The sequence below is a fragment of the Ranitomeya variabilis genome, chromosome 5 (assembly GCF_051348905.1).
Source record: "Ranitomeya variabilis isolate aRanVar5 chromosome 5, aRanVar5.hap1, whole genome shotgun sequence".
In the NCBI taxonomy this organism is placed as follows: Eukaryota; Metazoa; Chordata; class Amphibia; order Anura; family Dendrobatidae; genus Ranitomeya; species Ranitomeya variabilis.
Window position 1 is genome coordinate 508,524,454 of NC_135236.1, and position 19,302 is coordinate 508,543,755.

The following is a 19,302-nucleotide window of genomic DNA, read 5'->3' on the forward strand; positions in this document are numbered from 1 at the left end:
AGTGACCAGCCACGGGAGGAGCCATACAGCCAACAGCCCCCCTGCCACTAGTGACCGGCCGCGGGAGGAGCCATACAGCACAACAACCCCCCTGCCACTAGTGACCGGCCACGGGAGGAGCCATACAGCACAACAACTCCCCTGCCACTAGTGACCGGCCACGGGAGGAGCCATACAGCACAACAACCCCCCTGCCACAAGTGACCGGCCACGGGAGGAGCCATACAGCCAACAGCCCCCCTGCCACTAGTGACCGGCCACGGGAGGAGCCATACAGCACAACAACCCCCCTGCCACTAGTGACCGGCCACGGGAGGAGCCATACAGCCAACAGCCCCCCTGCCACTAGTGACCGGCCACGGGAGGAGCCATACAGCCAACAGCCCCCCTGCCACTAGTGACCGGCCACGGGAGGAGCCATACAGCACAACAACCCCCCTGCCACTAGTGACCGGCTAGCGCGCTCCTCCAGCTGATAGTAACACCGTGACGTCACGCCGTGTGATCACGTGCTTACAGTCTACCAATGGAAGCTGTCTTCGACCCGCGTGCTTCCCCTGTACACAGTAACGTCTGTACTGCCACTGGCTATGCACATAGCGGACGCTGATTGGCTGTACATGGAGCAGTAGGCGGGGCTGAGTCAGGAAGTGTTTGCCTGGACTGTCTGTACCTGCTTCCGGTACCCACAGAAGCTCAGCAGCTGGACGGCCGGGGGCCGGCGCGCCCCGTGCACTGGCAGGGAGGTAACGTCAGTGGAGATGGTGGCTGCCTGTTGCTTGTATGCAGGGGAACACGCTGCTGCAGAAGCCCCCTGCTTCACTACACTTGTCACTGCTTTACGTCAGGTCTTCCTTCTCATTATTGTTTACAGTTCAAAGTTTCCCCTGCAGACTGACAAGCCGTCCTCCATGTGTGCTCAGCGCCTCACACACCGGGTGACCGCACAGGGCCACTTGTCTGCAGCTCTGTGTCACTACAAGTCCCAGCAGTGATCCTAATGCTGTGCCCTGTACACTCTCCTCTCCTGGAGATGCCGGTGCTGTGGGGATCAGTCATGTAGGGACGAGCTTTTAGAGCAGGACTGTCTTAAATTCTTAGACACACTTCCCCCAGAGGAGGTCTGGTCACTAGGCAGGTCCTGTGGTGATCCACTTGTTAGAGGGGTATTACATCTGATCACTGCCAGGACCCCTGCAGTTTACACCCCACTTGTGACCCCTAGTTGTAAAGATCACATCCTGGAAGAGATGGGTGGAATGGCCGATCCACTTTCTTCACAGTACATGACATGCGTTCATGTGTGACCTGCTCATTCCTTCAACTCCTCCTGGCTTTGGTCTTGTGACCAGGGAAGGACGGGGGACACTGTCCTCCAATAGGCCAATCAGTGATCACCTGTCTATGATGGAATACCCCTTTAAACGTCAGTGCTGCTAATAACCCCTCTTGTGAAGTGCTGATTACATCAGTGGGAGACTGCAGTCATCCAGTCATTTTCTGGCTGTGATGTTGTCTCAAGTCAACCATAGCTTAGAGTGAAGCAAAACTGCATATCTGCTATGTGCAATTGTTATTAGTTGGAGCCATATATGACATCGCTGTGTATCTGGCAATTATGACCGCTTTATTTTCCAGCAAGTGGATGGTCAGGTCGGCCTAGTGATTAAAAGTCTGCTTACCCTTTAAGGCACAAAGACAGGGTTTGTCAATAGGATCTGATAGTTAATAAATCCTCACTTCACTTTATAAAGCCATCCCTTTTTGGTCTCTGTACTGGTGTACAGAAACACTGGAAGGAAAATAAGGGCCACATTCCTACCTACAAAGCAGCCCAAAGTATTTTTTTTTGTTTTTCATCACAGAAGATATCATGTAAATTCCGTTTGGCTGAAGGATCATGCACCGCTATCTATGACACGCTCATTGTGAGTGACTTTAAAAGGATATTCACTAGATCTGACCTGTGACAGACATTAGCTGCACCCAAGTGCTTTCTGCCAGGTCCCACTGCTGTGTCCATCGGTATAGCGGAAAGAATAACCGCGTGCTGCACTATGCTTCCTATCAAACACTACATCTGCAAGTGTAATTTGATTTTTTTTTTCTTTTTTAAGCTGGAGATCTTGCAGTTTACAGTAGCCTTGTATTCATTGTACAGAGTTATAAAATTGTTTTGTTTTTGTTTTTTTCTTTAAGAAAGGTGTTTACAAATTTAAGTTTTGAAGATGGGGCCCCGCCGGAAATCAGTAAAGGGATGCAGAGCTAATGGTGATAATGAAGAGATGGACAAATCCGGTGATCCTAAGGATTACATGAATCAGCTCTCCCATGAAGTGCTTTGTCATATCTTTAAGTGAGTGTCTTTTTTTTTTCTTCCTATTACTTCCCCTGTGGATTGCTAGATATTCAATACCACTTTCTGTTGAATATGACTAAGGGTAAATTGCATAGGTGCAGATTTTCTGAGAGACCCAGGCCATTGTTAGCTAAAGCACACATAGAAAAATCGATAATCAGCAACTGAGCATCATGAGGTCACCCATTCCCAATTATTGTCCTGTGTAAACATGTAAGTGATCACAATGGAAATACGGTTCTGTTGCTTTAGGTGCCTGATGAGCAGGGCTGTGGAGTCGGTAAGCCGAACCTCCAACTCCTCAATATCCATGACTCCGACTCCACCAAAATGAACTCCGACTCAACAGCCCTGTTGATGAGCTGATTAACTTTTTTTTGCGACATTCTTCCTGGTAAAAGTGCAAAAAGAATGAAACAATTACATCAGTTATTTTTGTTTTTTTTTCATTTGTAGAATTTTAAACTGCATTTAATAAACTGCTTCCTAAACCAATGTGCCCCCAATGTAGGTGCAGAAACATCAGGTGTTGTGGCCACGCCATCTGCCTCAGGTGTCAGCCATAACCAGGCCTGTGACATCCATATGCCAAACTTCTGCCTCCTCGTTTCTACCTTCTGATTCCTTTATAAATGTCTTGTGTATGATGATATAACAATCTGACTCACACATTCACATCATGAGCTAGGCAAACCTGTAGTAAATAACTGTGTATAGAAAAGGGTCAGTCAGACTACATACGGAAAACACTTTTTTGGGTAATCAATGAACTGATTAAAAAAATCTTTTTATTATCCATCATTAAAAATAATAATAAAAAGTGTGCCACTTTGCCAAACAGGTATTTCTGAAAAGGATAACGCCCAGATAATCACAGAAGCAAATTCTGGACAGATGCTTCACACATGCCAATTGTGATTATATGGGTGGCACAGTATGTAACAACCTTCTTAACTGTCTTGGAAAGTATTAAAGAGGTTGTCCACTACTTTAGCATTACTCCTATATCAGCAGCTGTTAAATAGGGCCTTACACCAAATTTTTCATGTAGAACTGGACACACTAAAAGATGATGCAGAGAATGAAATATGTATGTTTTATTTTATTATTTTTACAATTTCACTCACCTCTCCATTGAAGAGATATTAGCAATTCAAAGTGTCATTTAAACAGTTGATTTTCTTTTTTTTAAGTCCAAGTAGAGATGTCACTGGGGGCAATCAGGAAGCCAGCAATACACTGAGGAAAGAAGAGAACATTCCCCCAATAGCATTGACAAACAGTCTGCTCTCCTCACTGCAGAGTGATGACGTGCTGGAGCACAGCAGACCTGAGTGTGATAACTGCCAGCGTTCAGCTCTCATCTACAGCAATCTCATTAGAAACCTTTCTAGTAATGCTCCTCTCAAAGATCTCCCATCCCTGCCAGTCATAAGCAGCTGAAATAGAAGACTATAGTTTATAGCCGGCTCTGTTGGAGATATAATGACAGTCTGCTCTCCTCACTGCAGAGCGATTACATGTGCTGGAGCACAGCAGACCTGGGTGTGATTGACTCATGGCGATGAAAGCTGTTAATGTGGGAAAAGGGCTGTACAGCAGAGTTTGAAGCGCTACACTTGCTTTGTCAATGTGTATTTGATCCTGCCAATAAAGCTTATTAGAATTTGAGGAGCTCTGCTAAGTGTTTGTAACTTGTCATAATTTCTGCAGTGCTGTCCCTTTCCGCACTGACTGTTGGAAATGAGAGCTGAAAACTGTTAATCACACTCGGGTCTGCTGTACTCCAGTACGTCATCACTAAGCAGTGAGGAAATCAGACTGTTTGCCAATACTATCGTAAGGACATGTTTTCCTTTACCCAGTGTGTTGCTGCCTGCATACGATTGGTCAAAGGAAACTTAAAGGATGAAGTACCTACCTTCAGTGAAATATTTTGGTTAATTTCCACTTGTACTAAAAAAAAACAAACAAAAAAAAAAACACCATTTTTTAATTTTTTTTTACTATTTAATCGTGAAATACAAAGAAGCGGAAAAAAAAAAAAATTCCTCAGCTGCAGTTTGTTTAAAGGAAGCCGATCAGCATAGATTGACTGTGTAAACCAACTACATGTGCTGTGTATGTGGCCAAAAATGTAAGTGCACACTCGCACCTACTTGTTTTCTCTCTTTCCACCCCAACCCTCTTCTTTAAATATTTGCTCTGGATTTATAAAGACAGAGAAGGGTGGAGATAGAACAGGTGGGAAGGTGCACGCAAATGTCTGGCCACGCCAAGAGTGCACCAAGCGCCTGTACTTGGTTTGAACAGTCCCTTTAAAACATAACAAACCGCACTGTACTCACCTTCCACGGGTCAGCCGATTAGTTTCTGCCACTGCTCCTGATGCCTGTCGTTGGCTGCTGCATGGATATCATGTTGACGGCTCGGCAGCCATTCATTGAGCCCCACATCTCTGAAGGGGGTCTTCTGTCTGCACGGGCAAATCCGCTAAGGCTACTTTCACACTTCCGTTTTTTGGGGTCCGTTGTGGTGCAGTAAAATGACGGAATGTAAATAGGTAAAAACGTGTGCGACGGATACAGTGTAATGACGGATCCGTCGTACAGAAATTCCGGGAATGAAATGTCCGGGGACGAGAGAGAGAGATTGATTCATTCATTCCCAGGCTTGAAAATCCTTCCGGGCATGCTCAGAAGGGAAAAACTGGATCCGTCGCTGAATTCCTGTGTGTGACGGTCAGCGACGGATCCTGCGACCATAGGCTTCCATTGTAGCCGACAACGGGCAGCGCAGGATGCGTCGCTGACCGATTTTCCGACGTGCACAAAAAACGTTACAATGAATGTTTTCTCTGCACGACGGACCGCTATTCCATGACTGATCCAGTGCACGACGGATGAAACGGATGGCTATCCGTCACAATCCATCGCTAATACAAGTCTATGGGAAAATGCAGGATCCTACATTCTCAAAAATCGACGGATTATGACGGATCTGAAAAGACGGAAGTGGGAAAGTAGCCTAAGCTCACTGGCTGTCGAGGTGATGTTAGTCAATGCCAGACTCCTAGAGCAGAGACTCAGGTAGGGTGGACTTCAGGTAGGTGAATACAGAGCAGTTTCTTATGTTTAAATAAGCTGCAGCCGAACATTATTTGAAATGGAACCACCCCTTTAAGTCAGGATCTTTTACTAAAACGCCACCAGGCATTACACAGAAGCATTGCAGTGTACTATGTGAGCACTCGTATAATAGCTGCCGTGTCTTTCAATGGAACTAAAAAAAAATATAGAAAAAAAGAAAAGAGAGGGAATTGAAAATTTAGTTTTTCCTCTTGCACAATGTGTTACTTTGCAAAAAAGAGAGAGTTTTGGAATCACTGTATTTGAAATGACTATAAGAATTAAGTTATTAAGAATTGTCATTTGTACTGTATAGTAAATGCTCTAAAAATGAAACCCCAAAATCAGTGGCTCTGTTGCTGCTTTATTCTGTTTGCTGCTTTATTCTGTTTCCTTTAAGAAAATGTAATAGTTTGTGAATAGTTGCATGCATCCTAAAAGTCTTTTTGTAAGAACTTACCCTCATATGACAAATAAGAGATTTTTTCCTAACCACACAACATTGTATTTGTCACACTTGCATTTTTTAAATTTAGAGGTAATCTTCATAACACAATTTCTGGGGTTTCTTGGTAGATATCTGCCACTGCAAGACATTATGTGCATGGAGTGCTTGTCCAGGAAGCTGAAGGAAGCGGTGACTCTGTATCTGCGTGTTGTCAAAATGGTTGACCTTTGCGCTGGACGCTGGTGGGAGTATATGCCAACCGGTGAGCAACGGTTGTGTTTATTATTTCTGTTTTATAGCCAAATAGTATTTGACTAATACTACGTATAGGGTAGCCGATTTCGGACTGAAAAATTGAGCGCCAATTGACGATATACACAGTGCCTTGCGAAGGTATTCGGCCCCCTGGAACTTTTCAACCGTTTCCCACATATCATGCTTCAAACATAAAGATACCAAATGTAAATTATTGGTGAAGAATCAACAACAAGTGGAACAAAATTGTGAAGTTGAACGAAATTTGTTATTTAAAATTTTTGTGGAAATTCAAAAACTAAAAAGTGGAGCGTGCAATATTATTTGGCCCCTTTATCTTAATACTTTGTTGCGTCACCTTTTGCTGCGATTTCAGCTGCAAGTCGCTTGGGGTATGTCTCTATCAGTTTTGTACATCGAGAGACTGAAATTCTTGCCCATTCTTCCTTGGCAAACAGCTCGAGCTCAGTGAGGTTTGATGGAGATCGTTTGTGAACAGCAGTTTTCAGCTCTTTCCACAGATTCTCGATTGGATTGAGGTCTGGACTTTGACTTGGCCATTCTAACACCTGGATACGTTTATTTGTGAACCATTCCATTGTAGATTTTGCTTTATGTTTGGGATCATTGTCTTGTTGGAAGACAAATCTCCGTCCCATTCTCAGGTCTTTTGCAGACTTCAACAGTTCTTTTTCAAGAATGGTCTTGTATTTGGCTCCATCCATCTTCCCATCAAATTTAGCCATCTTCCCTGTCCCTGCTGAAGTAAAGCAGGACCAAACCATGATGCTGCCACCACCATGTCTGACAGTGGGGATGGTGTGTTGAGGGTGATGAGCTGTGTTGCCTTTACGCCAAACATATCGTTTGGCATTGTTGCCAAAAAGTTCGATATTGGTTTCATCTGACCAGAACACCTTCTTCCACATGTTTGGTGTGTCTCCCACGTGGCTTGTTGCAAACTTTAAATGACACTTTTTATGGATATCTTTGAGAAATGGCTTTCTTCTTGCCACTCTTCCATAAAGGGCAGATTTGTGCAGTGTACCACTGATTGTTGTCCTATGGACAGACTGTCCCACCTTAGCTGTAGATCTCTGCAGTTCATCCAGAGTGATCATGGGCCTCTTGGCTGCATCTCTGATCAGTCTTCTTCTTGTTTGAGATGAAAGTTTAGAGGGATGGCCGGGTCTTGGTAGATTTGCAGTGGTATGATACTCCTTCCATTTTAATATGATTGCTTGCACAGTGCTCCTTGGGATGTTTAAAGTTTTGGAAATCATTTTGTATCCAAATCTGGCTTTAAACTTCTCCACAAAAGTATCACAGACCTTCCTGTTGTGTTCCTTGGTCTTCATGATGCTCTCTGTGCTTCAAACAGAACCCTGAGACTATCACAGAGCAGGTGCATTTATAGGGAGACTTGATTACACACAGGTGGATTATATTTATCATCATTAGGCATTTAGGACAACATTGGATCATTCAGAGATCCACAATGAACTTCTGGAGTGAGTTTTCTGCACTGAAAGTAAAGGGGCCGAATAATATTGCACGCCCCACTTTTCAGTTTTTGAATTTCCACAAAAATGTAAAATAACCAATAAATTTCGTTCAACTTCACAATAGTGTTGATTCTTCACCAAAAATTTACATTTTACATAGTTATTAAGGTTGAAGGAAGACTTCAAGTCCATCTAGTTCAACCCATAGCCTAACCTAACATGCCCTAACATGTTGATCCAGAGGAAGGCAAAAGAAACCCATGTGGCAAAGAGTAAGCTCCACATTGGGGAAAAAAATTCCTTCCCGACTCCACATACGGCAATCAGACTAGTTCCCTGGATCAACGCCCTATCAAGGAGTCTAGTGTATATACCCTGTAACATTATACTTTTCCAGAAAGGTATCCAGTCCCCTCTTAAATTTAATTAATGAATCACTCATTACAACATCATACGGCAGAGAGTTCCATAGTCTCACTGCTCTTACAGTAAAGAATCCGCTTCTGTTATTATGCTTAAACCTTCTTTCCTCCAGACGTAGAGGATACCCCCTTGTCCCTGTCTCAGGTCTATGATTAAAAAGATCATCAGAAAGGTCTTTGTACTGTCCCCTCATATATTTATACATTAAAATGAGATCACCCCTTAGTCTTCGTTTTTCCAAACTAAACAGCCCCAAGTGTAATAACCTATCTTGGTATTGCAGACCCCCCAGTCCTCTAATAACCTTGGCCACTCTTCTCTGCACCCGCTCTAGTTCAGCTATGTCTTTCTTATACACCGGAGACCAGAACTGTGCACAGTATTCTAAGTGTGGACGAACTAGTGACTTGTATAGAGGTAAAATTATGTTCTCCTCATGAGCATCTATGCATCATATCTCTTTTAATACATCCCATTATTTTATTTGCCTTTGTAGCAGCTGCCTGACACTGGCCACTGAATATGAGTTTGTCATCCACCCATACACCCAGGTCTTTTTCATTGACGGTTTTGCCCAGAGTTTTAGAATTAAGCACATAATTATAAGCACATAATTATACATCTTATTACTTCTACCCAAGTGCATGACCTTACATTTATCCCCATTAAAGCTCATTTGCCATTTATCAGCCCAAGCTTCTAGTTTACATAAATCATCCTGTAATATAAAATTGTCCTCCCCTGTATTGATTACCCTGCAGAGTTTAGTGTCCTCTGCAAATATTGAAATTCTACTCTGAATGCCCCCTACAAGGTCATTAATAAACATGTTAAAAAGAAGAGGGCCCAATACTGACCGATCTTTATGTTTGAAGCATGATATGTGGGAAAAGGTTGAAAAGTTCCAGGGGGCCGAATACTTTCACAAGGCACTGTACATCATTTGATGCTCATTGAGCAATAGTTGGGACTGAATGATCGCTAATATGATCGTTCTGTCCCCATAAAACATAATGTTATTGATAACACATCTTCGGTTTATACAAGTGATGTGCTGCCGATAACAATTTTTATTGCCAGCATTATCCTCATTTGACATAGATTGCTGGCATGTTTTACAGGGGCCTATAATCAGGAACGAGCACTCCTATGGATCTCTTAAGCCACATGTTGAGTATTTGGTCAGTTTTTTACATCAGTATTTGTAAGCCAAAACCAAAAGTGGAACAATCAGAGGAAAAGTATAATGGAAACTCGTCAGCACTCCTGGTTTTGGCTTACAAATACTGTGCTAAAAAACTCACCAAATACTTAACGTGTGCACGTTAAATAGGCTGTCTGGTTAAAACCGGATAGTTGATAACTTGTTTGGTGGGATTCTGACCACTGGGACCTTCACCGATTCTCAGAACAGAGAACCTTTATCCCCGTTAAAATGGTGACGCAGAGTATATGCTCTAAAACTGCTGTATGCATTTCCTTCAAGACTGCGCTCAGCTTTTCCACTTTTCACTTTGTGAATGAATGAATGAAGATGCATTTGGGCGTCTGACCTGACACGATATTTTGCAGTGGGGAAAAATTCCCCAATCTATCAATCTGATTGGTCCTCATCAGGGCACCTACCAATCAGAAGTCAGACATCCTCCTTTAAGTATATATAAAAAATAAACATAAAAGCTTTTGGGTGAAATATGTGCAAGTTATTAATAATAAAGTGTATTTAACTCATAAAAGGGTTTTTAGTTTTAAAATTAGTAACCCATCCATAGGTAATTAATATCAGATCGACTGATCACCAGCCTGCTCTTTTGAAGGGGCTGCATGGCCTCTTTATTTGTTACTTTGCTCTGCACATTAGCATTGCCATTCTACCATCCTGTTAGATTACTGGACTCATTATTTCCATGCATATTTAATTCTAAGGCTTCTCTTGTGTTTCCATACAGATGGTAGTGTCACTGACTGATGTTGCTTGTTTTCCGTTCCTGTAGGTTTCACTGATTCCAGTTTTCTGAAACTCCTTAAGAAGATGCCAGATATTGAACAGCTTTATGGCCTTCACCCGAGATATTTGGAGAGGCGCAGAGTTCGGGGCCACGAGGCCTTCAGCATTCCTGGTGTGCTAGAAGCTTTGCAATCATGCCCAAATCTTCTGGTGAGCCACTCTTAAGCATGTCCAAAAACCCAGTAAGAGACTTTGTCATCTGTCGATACACCTTAGATGTGTATTAATATTCAGATGGATACTCAAAGTTTTGCAAGTTGAGTCTTCGGAGTAATCTTATCATGTACCAATGCATACTATAACCCAATTTCTCTTTATTGCCGTTCTGTCACCAGGGTGTAGAGACCTCACATCTGGAACTTGTAGAAGCTATATGGACCTATATGCCTCAAGTTCACATTCTAGGCAAGTTTCGGAATCGAAATGGAGCTTTTCCCATTCCCCCAGAAAATAAACTCAAAATACCCATTGCTGCAAAAATCCAGACGTTACATTTAGTGGGTAGGTATCTGATGTACACAAAAATGCTTATCCGCTGACATGGTCTTAAATTACTAAGATGTTGCCACATTTTACACTATACAGGTGTGAATGTTCCTGAAATCCCGTGCATTCCTATGCTGCGTCATCTGTACTTAAAGTGGGTGCGTCTAACCAAACCTCAGCCTTTTAAAGACTTCTTGTGCATTAGCCTCCGAACCTTTGTGATGCGAAATTGTGCTGGTAAGGACGCAATAGTGGTGTAAGTTATGAGCTGACTGCTCTCCCTAATTGGAGAACATTTATTTAAAAGGGACCAAAAGTGACCCATATTTTACTTTATTACTGCTGCTCCCTTTACTATTCTGTTTTATCCAGTGGGTACGGAAAGTATTCAGACCCCTTTTACATTTTTCACTTTTTGTTTTAATTGCAGCCGTTTGATAAATTCAAAGAAGTTCATTTTTTTCTCATTAATGTAGACTCTTCACCCAATCTTGACTGAAACAAACAGAAATGTAGACACTTTTGCAAATGTATTAAAAAAGAAAAACGGAAATATCACATGGTCATAAGTATTCAGACCCTTTGTTCTGTATTGAGTTGAAGCACCCTTTTGAGCTAGTACAGCCATTAGTCTTCTTGTGAATGATGCAACAAGTTTTTCACACCTGGATTTGGGGATCCTCTGCCATTCTTCCTTGCAGATCCTCTCCAGTTCTGTGAGGTTGGATGGTGATTGTTGGTGGCAGCCATTTTCAGGCCTCTCCAGAGATGCTCAATTGGGTTTAGGTCACGGCTCTGGCTGGGCCAGTCAAGAATGGTCACAGAGTTGTTCTGAAGCCACTCCTTTTTATTTTAACTGTGTACTTTGGGTCATTGTCTTGTTGGAAGGTGAGCCTTCGGCCAAGGCTGAGGTCCAGAGCACTATGGAAAAGGTTTTCATCCAGGATATCTCTGTACCTGGCCGCATTCATGTTTCCTTCAATGACAACCAGTCTTCCTGTCCCTACAGCTGAAAATCACCCCCATAGCATGATGCTGCTACCACCATGTTTCACTGGTGGGATTGTATTGGGCAGGTGATGAGCAGTGCCTGGTTTTCTCCACACATACCGCATAGAATTATCACCAAAAGGGTCTATCTTCGTCTCATCAGACCAGTGAATCTTATTTCTCATAGTCTGTGAGTCCTTCATGTGTTTTGTTAGCAAACTCTGTGCAGGCTTTCATATGTCTTGCACTGAGGAGAGGCTTCCATCTGGCCACTCTGCCATAAAGGCCCGACTGGTGGAGGGCTGCAGTGATAGTTGACTTTGTGGAACTTTCTCCCATCTCCCTACTGCATCTCTGGAGCTCAGCCACAGTGATCTTGGGGTTCTTCTTTACCTCTCTCACCAAGGCTCTTCTCCCACGATTGCTCAGTTTGGCTGGAAAGACAGGTCTAGGAAGACTTCTGGTGGACCCAAACTTCTTCCATTTAATGATTATGGAGGCCACTGTGCTCTTAGGAACCTTGAGTACTGCAGAAATTCTTTTGGAACCTTGCCCAGATCTGTGCCTTCCCACAATTCTGTCTCTGAGCTCCTTGGCCAGTTCCTTTGACCTCATGATTCTCATTTGGTCTGACATGCACTGTGAGCTTTGACATCTTATATAGACAGGTGTGTGCCTTTCCAAATCAAGTCCTATCAGTTTAATTAAACACAGCTGGTCTCCAATGAAGGAGTAGAACCATCTCAAGGAGGATCACAAGGAAATGTACAGCATGGGACTTAAATATGAGTGTCTGAGCAAAGGATCTAAATACTTATGACCATGTGATATGTCAGTTTTTCTTTCAGTGTCTTCGGACTATAAAACTCCCCAAGCTTCACAAACTTGGTAGGAGGATAAACGAAAGACTACAAGGCTAAGTATATGTATGTATGAGTAGAGCTGAGCGAACATCGTCGGCTCCCTCCTTATTCAGCAAGCTGTAGCGCTTACCGAATAGCTTCATCGGGAACCCGGATAGCTGGAGCGCACCCGATATTCAGCTGTTCGGCTCCGCAGCTGTATGTGTCGCAGCTGTGTGACAGTCACAACAAAGATGCTCTCCATTCATGTGTTGTGACTGTCACACAGTCGCAACACATGCAGCTCCTGCGCCGAACAGCTGATCATCGGGAGCGCTCCAGGTATCCGGGTTCCCGATGCAGCTTTTTCGGTAAGCACTGTCGCTGGCAGAATAAGTAGAGAGCTGACGATGTTCGCTCATCTCTATATATGAGCACAACTAGGCAGCAGGGGATTCTCTGGCAGACTGCAGGTAAGCCAGTAAGAAAGCTGAACGACGTCCTTTCTCTCCTGCCCTGCACAGAGTAAACAGGTCAGTGTCTGGCAAGGAGCGCACTCTGCAGCTAAGTGTGCTTTGTGATGCTCGGGATGATTAGTACAGTAGGTATGCTTCATTTTTTTCCGCCCCCCAGATCAATGGAAAGTGATGGTGAACTACAGGCACAACACAGCGAATTGTGACCGTAGACTATAAAATGCAGGCACTTTAGTAAGGCTTTTTCATTTGAAAAGTTTGTCATATAGTCCATAAAATACTGTAATTTTTCCAGTATAGTCTAGAAAGTAAAATCTGAACTCTAAAGTCATGGGGACAAGTATAAAGAAAAAAAATGAACCTTGATACGCCCTAGACTTACAGCATGCTGCTACAATGCCCTGTCATTGTAACTGATCACTAGCTTCAATTTAAAGAGGGTTTTTTTTTTGTCAGTCTTTTGTCATATACAATTGTAGTCACTTTTATTTATTTTTCTTAATATACAGATACATCTTTTGGTATCCTTCATTTTGGCATTTTGTCATTTTGTTTTGTTAAAGGACCTACAAATTCCTTAAAATATGTGCCATTGGTCACTGGTTTGGCTTCTGCTCGCAACTTGGAGCATTTAGAGCTTGTTCGAGTTCCTTTTCTAGGTGGCCTTATACAACATGTCGTGGAGGACAGCTGGCGGTCTGGTAAGTGATACTCGGTACATACCATAGTTAATGCTCAGAATAACTGGGTATACTTGTTTTATCTGAGACTATTATGTGCAAAATTATATTTATATTCTGTTTGTCAACTGTAGCCAGTGTCAAGCGTTTAAGTGTTTTTCCCAAAATAGTTACCGTATATACTCGAGTATAAGCCGAGATTTTCAGCCCAAATTTTTGGGCTGAAAGTGCCCCTCTCGGCTTATACTCGAGTCACGGTCGGCGGGTGAGGGGGAGAGGGCGCTGAGGCATACTTGCCTGCTTCCGGGGCTCCTGGCGCTCCCCCTGCCCGTCCCACGGTCTCCGGGTGCCGCAGCTCTTCCACTGTTCAGCGGTCACGTGGGACCGCTCATTAGAGAAATGAATATGGACTCCACTCCCATAGGGGCGGAGCCGCCTATTCATTTCTCTAATCAGCGGTAACGGTGACCGCTGATAGAGGATGAGGCTGCGGCACCGAAGACCAGCTGTGCGGGGGAAGGAGCGGGACGCCGGGAGCAGGTAAGTATGTCATATTCACCTGTCCGCGTTCCACACGCCGGGCGCCGCTCCATCTTCCCGGCGTCTCTCCCCACTGACTGTGCAGGTCAGAGGGCGCGATGACGCATATAGTGTGCGCGCCGCCCTCTGCCTGATCAGTCAGTGCAGAGAGACGCCGAGACAGGACGCTGAGGAGCTGCAAGCAAGAGAGGTGAGTATGTCTTTTATTATTTTTATTGCAGCAGCAGCACAGCTTTCTATGGCACAGCTTTCTATGGCACATCTATGGGGCAATAATGAACGGTGCAGAGCACTATATGGCACAGCTATGGGGCAATTATGAACGGTGCAGAGCACTATATGGCACAGCTATGGGGCAATAATGAACGGTGCAGAGCACTATATGGCACAGCTATGGGGCAATAATGAACGGTGCAGAGCACTATATGGCACAGCTATGGGGCAATTATGAACGGTGCAGAGCACTATATGGCACAGCTATGGGGCAATTATGAACGGTGCAGAGCTCTATATGGCACAGCTATGGGGCAATTATGAACGGTGCAGAGCACTATATGGCACAGCTATGGGGCAATTATGAACGGTGCAGAGCACTATATGGCACAGCTTTCTATGGCACATCTATGGGGCAATAATGAACGGTGCAGAGCACTATATGGCACAGCTATGGGGCAATAATGAACGGTGCAGAGCACTATATGGCACAGCTTTCTATGGTACAGCTATGGGGCAATAATGAATGGTGCAGAGCACTATATGGCACAGCTATGGGGCCATAATGAACGGTATGGAGCATCTATTTTTATTTTTGAAATTCACCGGTAGCTGCTGCATTTTCCACCCTAGGCTTATACTCGAGTCAATAAGTTTTCCCAGTTTTTTGTGGCAAAATTAGGGGGGTCGGCTTATACTCGGGTCGGCTTATACTCGAGTATATACGGTAATCCTATACCCAGTGATTTCAAGGACAGGGTTCCAAAAGTCCCATAGAGATGAACCTCTGGCTGTTTCTGGCTCCTAGAGAATGAATGGAGCAAGATTGAGCTTCTACAAAGTTTGGTTCTGGAGGTGCCAGCATTTGGACCCTTAATAAATGTCACCTATCCACAGGTTAGGTAAAATGACTTACTATTTTGGGAATAACAGTAAACAGCGTTATGTTTCTTTTTTTTTTTTTCTTTTTTTATGAGTTCTGTACTTTTAGACAGTTCTATATTTATTAGCTCTATATATTGACAGATGTATAGATATAAAGTAGTAATGTCAAGGATTGTATTATCTATAGATTACTTACAAATGTCTAAATATGTAGTATTCCTTGTAGGTATTTCCTACATATATTTTGCCAGTTCTTGGCCAAGTACTAAAATTCTGCTATAGATGGTGGTATGCATATTCATTACCTTGTGTTAAGGCACTTTGAACCTTTCTCCCAGACATTTTCTTCATCATTATGTGTTGCATCATGATACAGTCTGATATAGGTGATCTCCTTTTTTGTCATATTTTCCTCAAGCAAATTAATTAAAAATGAAGGTTCTAAACAAATTTTGAGATGTTTTAAGCAATGGTAATTTCATTTCAGGTGGCTTCCGGAATTTGCACACAATAGTCTTAGGAGCATGTAAGAACGCTTTGGAAGTTGATCTTGGCTACCTCATAATTACAGCTGCTAGAAGGTAAGATACTGGAGTTAAATGGGTTATCTAAGATTAAAAGTTTTGAAAGAAAAAAAGTTTGCAATATTCTTCTTTTCACTCTTGTCCCCCACTGTCAGTCTTCAGCATTCCTGAACACTTATGTTGTCTGTCTGTGCTAAAGTGATGTTGCGTTGGACAGACCATTGCTGCTGTACTCTCCTAATGAGCTACATAAAGGCTCAAAGGAATGTACACCCTTTTTTTTTTTTTTTTTTCCATTCCCAGCTCTCATACCAGACTCGGATAGAGCAGCGAATGCGTACTAGGCTCATGATGACGTTAGGGGAGCTGGCATAATGATCTGATGAGTTTACTCCAGGTGGTGATTCTGCTCAGATGCTTAATCATCACCCAGTGTAGTTTCAATAGAGGGAGCAGCACATATACAGATCTTTAGGCTGGTTCCCATGACCTCATCGCGAGCCTACTGCACTTTCGCCGCATCATCTGAAATTACTCCGATCAATGATTTGGTGCCTGTGCAGAATCTCAAGCAGGGGAAGACAAAGAGTTAAGTCAGTCAAAGACTGACCAAGGGGCCTAGGAAGGCTAGCGCCAAAAAGACAACTAATTTTTCTGACCATAAGACGCACTTTTTTCCTCCAAATTTGGGAGGAAAGTGTGGGTGCGTCTTATGGTAGGGATGTAGCATGTGGGGAGGGGGGCAGCAGCAAGTGGGATCGCAATCGCACTGTTATCCCACTTCATGTCCCCGCTACCGGGAATCAGCGCTGGGGAAACCATGTGGTCCCGATGATTAAGTGCAGTGAATATTCATTAGCTACTCCCCGCCCACCTATCAGCTGAGCGGTGAGCCGGGAGCAGCAAATGAATACTGCACTTAAGCAGCAACACACATGGTTTCCCCAGCACTGAATTCCTGCAGCAGCTGGGGAGATCTGTGTGTCTGGAGGAGGAGGAGGCAGCAGCAGGGGCCAGGGGAGAGGAGATCGCTGCATACCTGCCTGGGCTGGACGCTGAGTGCTGTGCACAAGGAGGACCTGTGTGGTGTCAGAAGTGGGCAGGCTGGAGCATCACATGACAGCACAGAGCCCTCACTCTTCTTGACATCACAGGTCCTTCAGACTCCCCACTAGAATCTGCAGGCTTCCTCTTATAACCTGTGCTGTGGAAAGGCAACAAGAGGGAGGGCTCTGTGTGCAGTCATGGGATGCTTTTACCTCACCACAGTGTGGCTGGCTTCCACAATTAAGAGGTTAGTCTTTACAAAAACACAATAAAGCACTCTGCCACTTCTTTGGTGATCTATAACTCCCAGCATGTCATAGGATCTGCAGGACATGCTGGGAGATATAGTTCTCCCATGGGATTTTAAAGCAGCACTCCAGTGTTATTTTGCAGGGCTGGAGTGGTGCTTTCAATATAAGCCCTGTGCCCCCATTCTTATACTCACCCTCCAGCATCTTCATATAGTACTTCGCAGACACCACACTGGTCCCGCAGCTTCCAACATAATAACATACTATTATATATAATAACACCACATATAATAGTATGTTATTAAATATTTTACCACATTTTTTTGCTTCAAATATTTTTTTCCCTATTTTCCACCTCTAAAACCTGGGTGCGCCTTATAGTCCAGTGCGTCTTGTAGTCCGAAAAATACGGTACTCTTTGTAGGACCCTGCTGGCAGTTCATTAACAGAAAAATCTATGCTCTGACTGCATTAAAAAAAAAAAAACTACAGAATGAGACCACTGACTTCGCCACAAGCCTTAGGTCCATGATCAGGGCTGAGGTGCAAGGTTTCTTAAAGACCCTGTTAAAAAAGAACAAGAGAGCTCAGGAGGTCGTTACGGAATCGGATGCCTCTCCACAGTCTTTTGGAGAATACCATAATGAATTCCCGTCCTCTTCCTCCTTGGGACAGTGATATAGGTGGCCAATCTTGCTTTACGGTTGAGGATACGGATAGGTTGGTTAGGGCAGTCAGGTCAACAATGGGCCTGAAGGAGGAGAAAGCACCTAAATCTCTAGAGGATATAATGTTTGGGGGTCTAGAGGAAAGGAGGAAGCGCACCTTTTCTGTTAATTCCAGGATACGAGCGCTCATAGAGTGGAAGAAGCCGGAGAGATCTGGTAGCCTTCCCTCATCTTCTAAGAGGAGATATCCCTTTGAGGAGAGAGACTCGAAGAGTTGGGATAAGAGCCCTAAAATCGACGGGGTAGTAGCGAAATTCTGTAAAAGGTCGGCCCTGCGCAGTTAGAGACCCTTTGGATAAAAAAAGCTGATGGGTTCCTGAGGCACACCTGGGAGGCAGCCACAGGGGTCTGAAGCCGGCAATAGCTGGGATTTGTACTGCCTGCTCCCTTATGGTCTGGCTGCGGCAAATGGAGGAGCAGCTTAAGACAGGTCCCGAGAGATGAAATCTTGGCCAATATGACTCTGTTGCAGCCGAGCAGCAACCTTTCTTGCAGACACCTCAGCAGACTCTGTGAGGTTAGCGACTAGGTCGGCGAACCTATCCAATGCAGCTAGATGGGCCTTATGGCTGAAGGGGTGTCCGGGAGAACTGCTTTCAAACAATAGATTCTGCTCCATCCCTTTTGATGGCCAGTTTCTTTGGACAGAAACTAGAAGACATCTTGTAGAAGGAAGGCGACAAAAAGACTGGATTCCCTTGTTTCCAGGATGAAGCTAGGAAGTCTTCCTTTCAGAGGAGGAAGTTTAATGGGGGACGTCCTCCAGGAGAAGGGAAGAGCTTGGAGTTCAAGGATAGAAAGGGGTCCTGATGTATGTTCAGAGGACCCTCTACACCTTCTATAAAGCCCTCCCATGACGTTGGGTCAGCTGTAAGGGGAATGTTCTCCCTCTTTCTCCTTGCCTGGGTGAACATCTCCCCCAGTCACTGGATCTTGGGTATCATCAAAGACAGTCTGAAGATAAACTTTGTCCATCCATCTAGCCAGACCTTTGTATTAACACCCTGCAGGAAATCACCAGGAGAACAGCTGGCCCTGGAGGTAGAAATCTTGGGACTCTTACAGAAGCGTGTTCTGTGCGAAGTCCCTGTGGAAGAGATAGGAAGGGGATTTTATTCCCCCCCCCCCCTCTTTTTTATAAAGAAGCCAGATGGTTCTCTAAGAACTATTATCAACCTGAGGAAGCTCAACCGATGGATTGTGAATTATTCCTTCAAGATGGAGTCTGTGAACACAGCTATAAAGCTGTTATTCCAGAACTGTTTCATGGCGGTCATTGACTTAAAGGATGCCTATTATCACATCTCAATCCATTGGGACCATCAAAAATTCCTGAGGGTTGCTCTGTATGTCCAGGGACGGGTCGGGCATTACCAGTCTACAGCCCTTTCATTTGGATTGTCAATAACTCCAAGAGTATTTACTAAGGTAATATCAGAGATGATGGCCTACCTTCGTTCTCGAAACACTGTTATCCTGTACCTGGACGACTTCCTTATAGTCGAAAGGTCAGA

The 19,302-nt window shown here is 44.0% G+C and overlaps 1 protein-coding gene across 2 annotated transcripts in view; it reads left to right on the plus strand.

Moving 5' to 3' along the window:
• The first annotated feature begins 559 nt into the window (after window positions 1–559).
• Window positions 560–19,302, plus strand: part of FBXO38 (F-box protein 38) — a 72,161-nt gene continuing 53,418 nt past the window's right edge. Inside the window, exons 1-8 of one of the 2 annotated variants that reach the window (XM_077265732.1) lie at window positions 560–746; window positions 2,200–2,356; window positions 6,064–6,197; window positions 10,113–10,276; window positions 10,462–10,627; window positions 10,712–10,849; window positions 13,484–13,621; window positions 15,726–15,819. In XM_077265732.1, the coding sequence (XP_077121847.1) occupies window positions 2,229–2,356; window positions 6,064–6,197; window positions 10,113–10,276; window positions 10,462–10,627; window positions 10,712–10,849; window positions 13,484–13,621; window positions 15,726–15,819 (962 nt within the window). In that variant the 5' untranslated portion in view covers window positions 560–746; window positions 2,200–2,228. The remainder of the gene's footprint in view (window positions 747–2,199; window positions 2,357–6,063; window positions 6,198–10,112; window positions 10,277–10,461; window positions 10,628–10,711; window positions 10,850–13,483; window positions 13,622–15,725; window positions 15,820–19,302) is intronic. The other variant, XM_077265733.1, reaches the window with a different exon arrangement.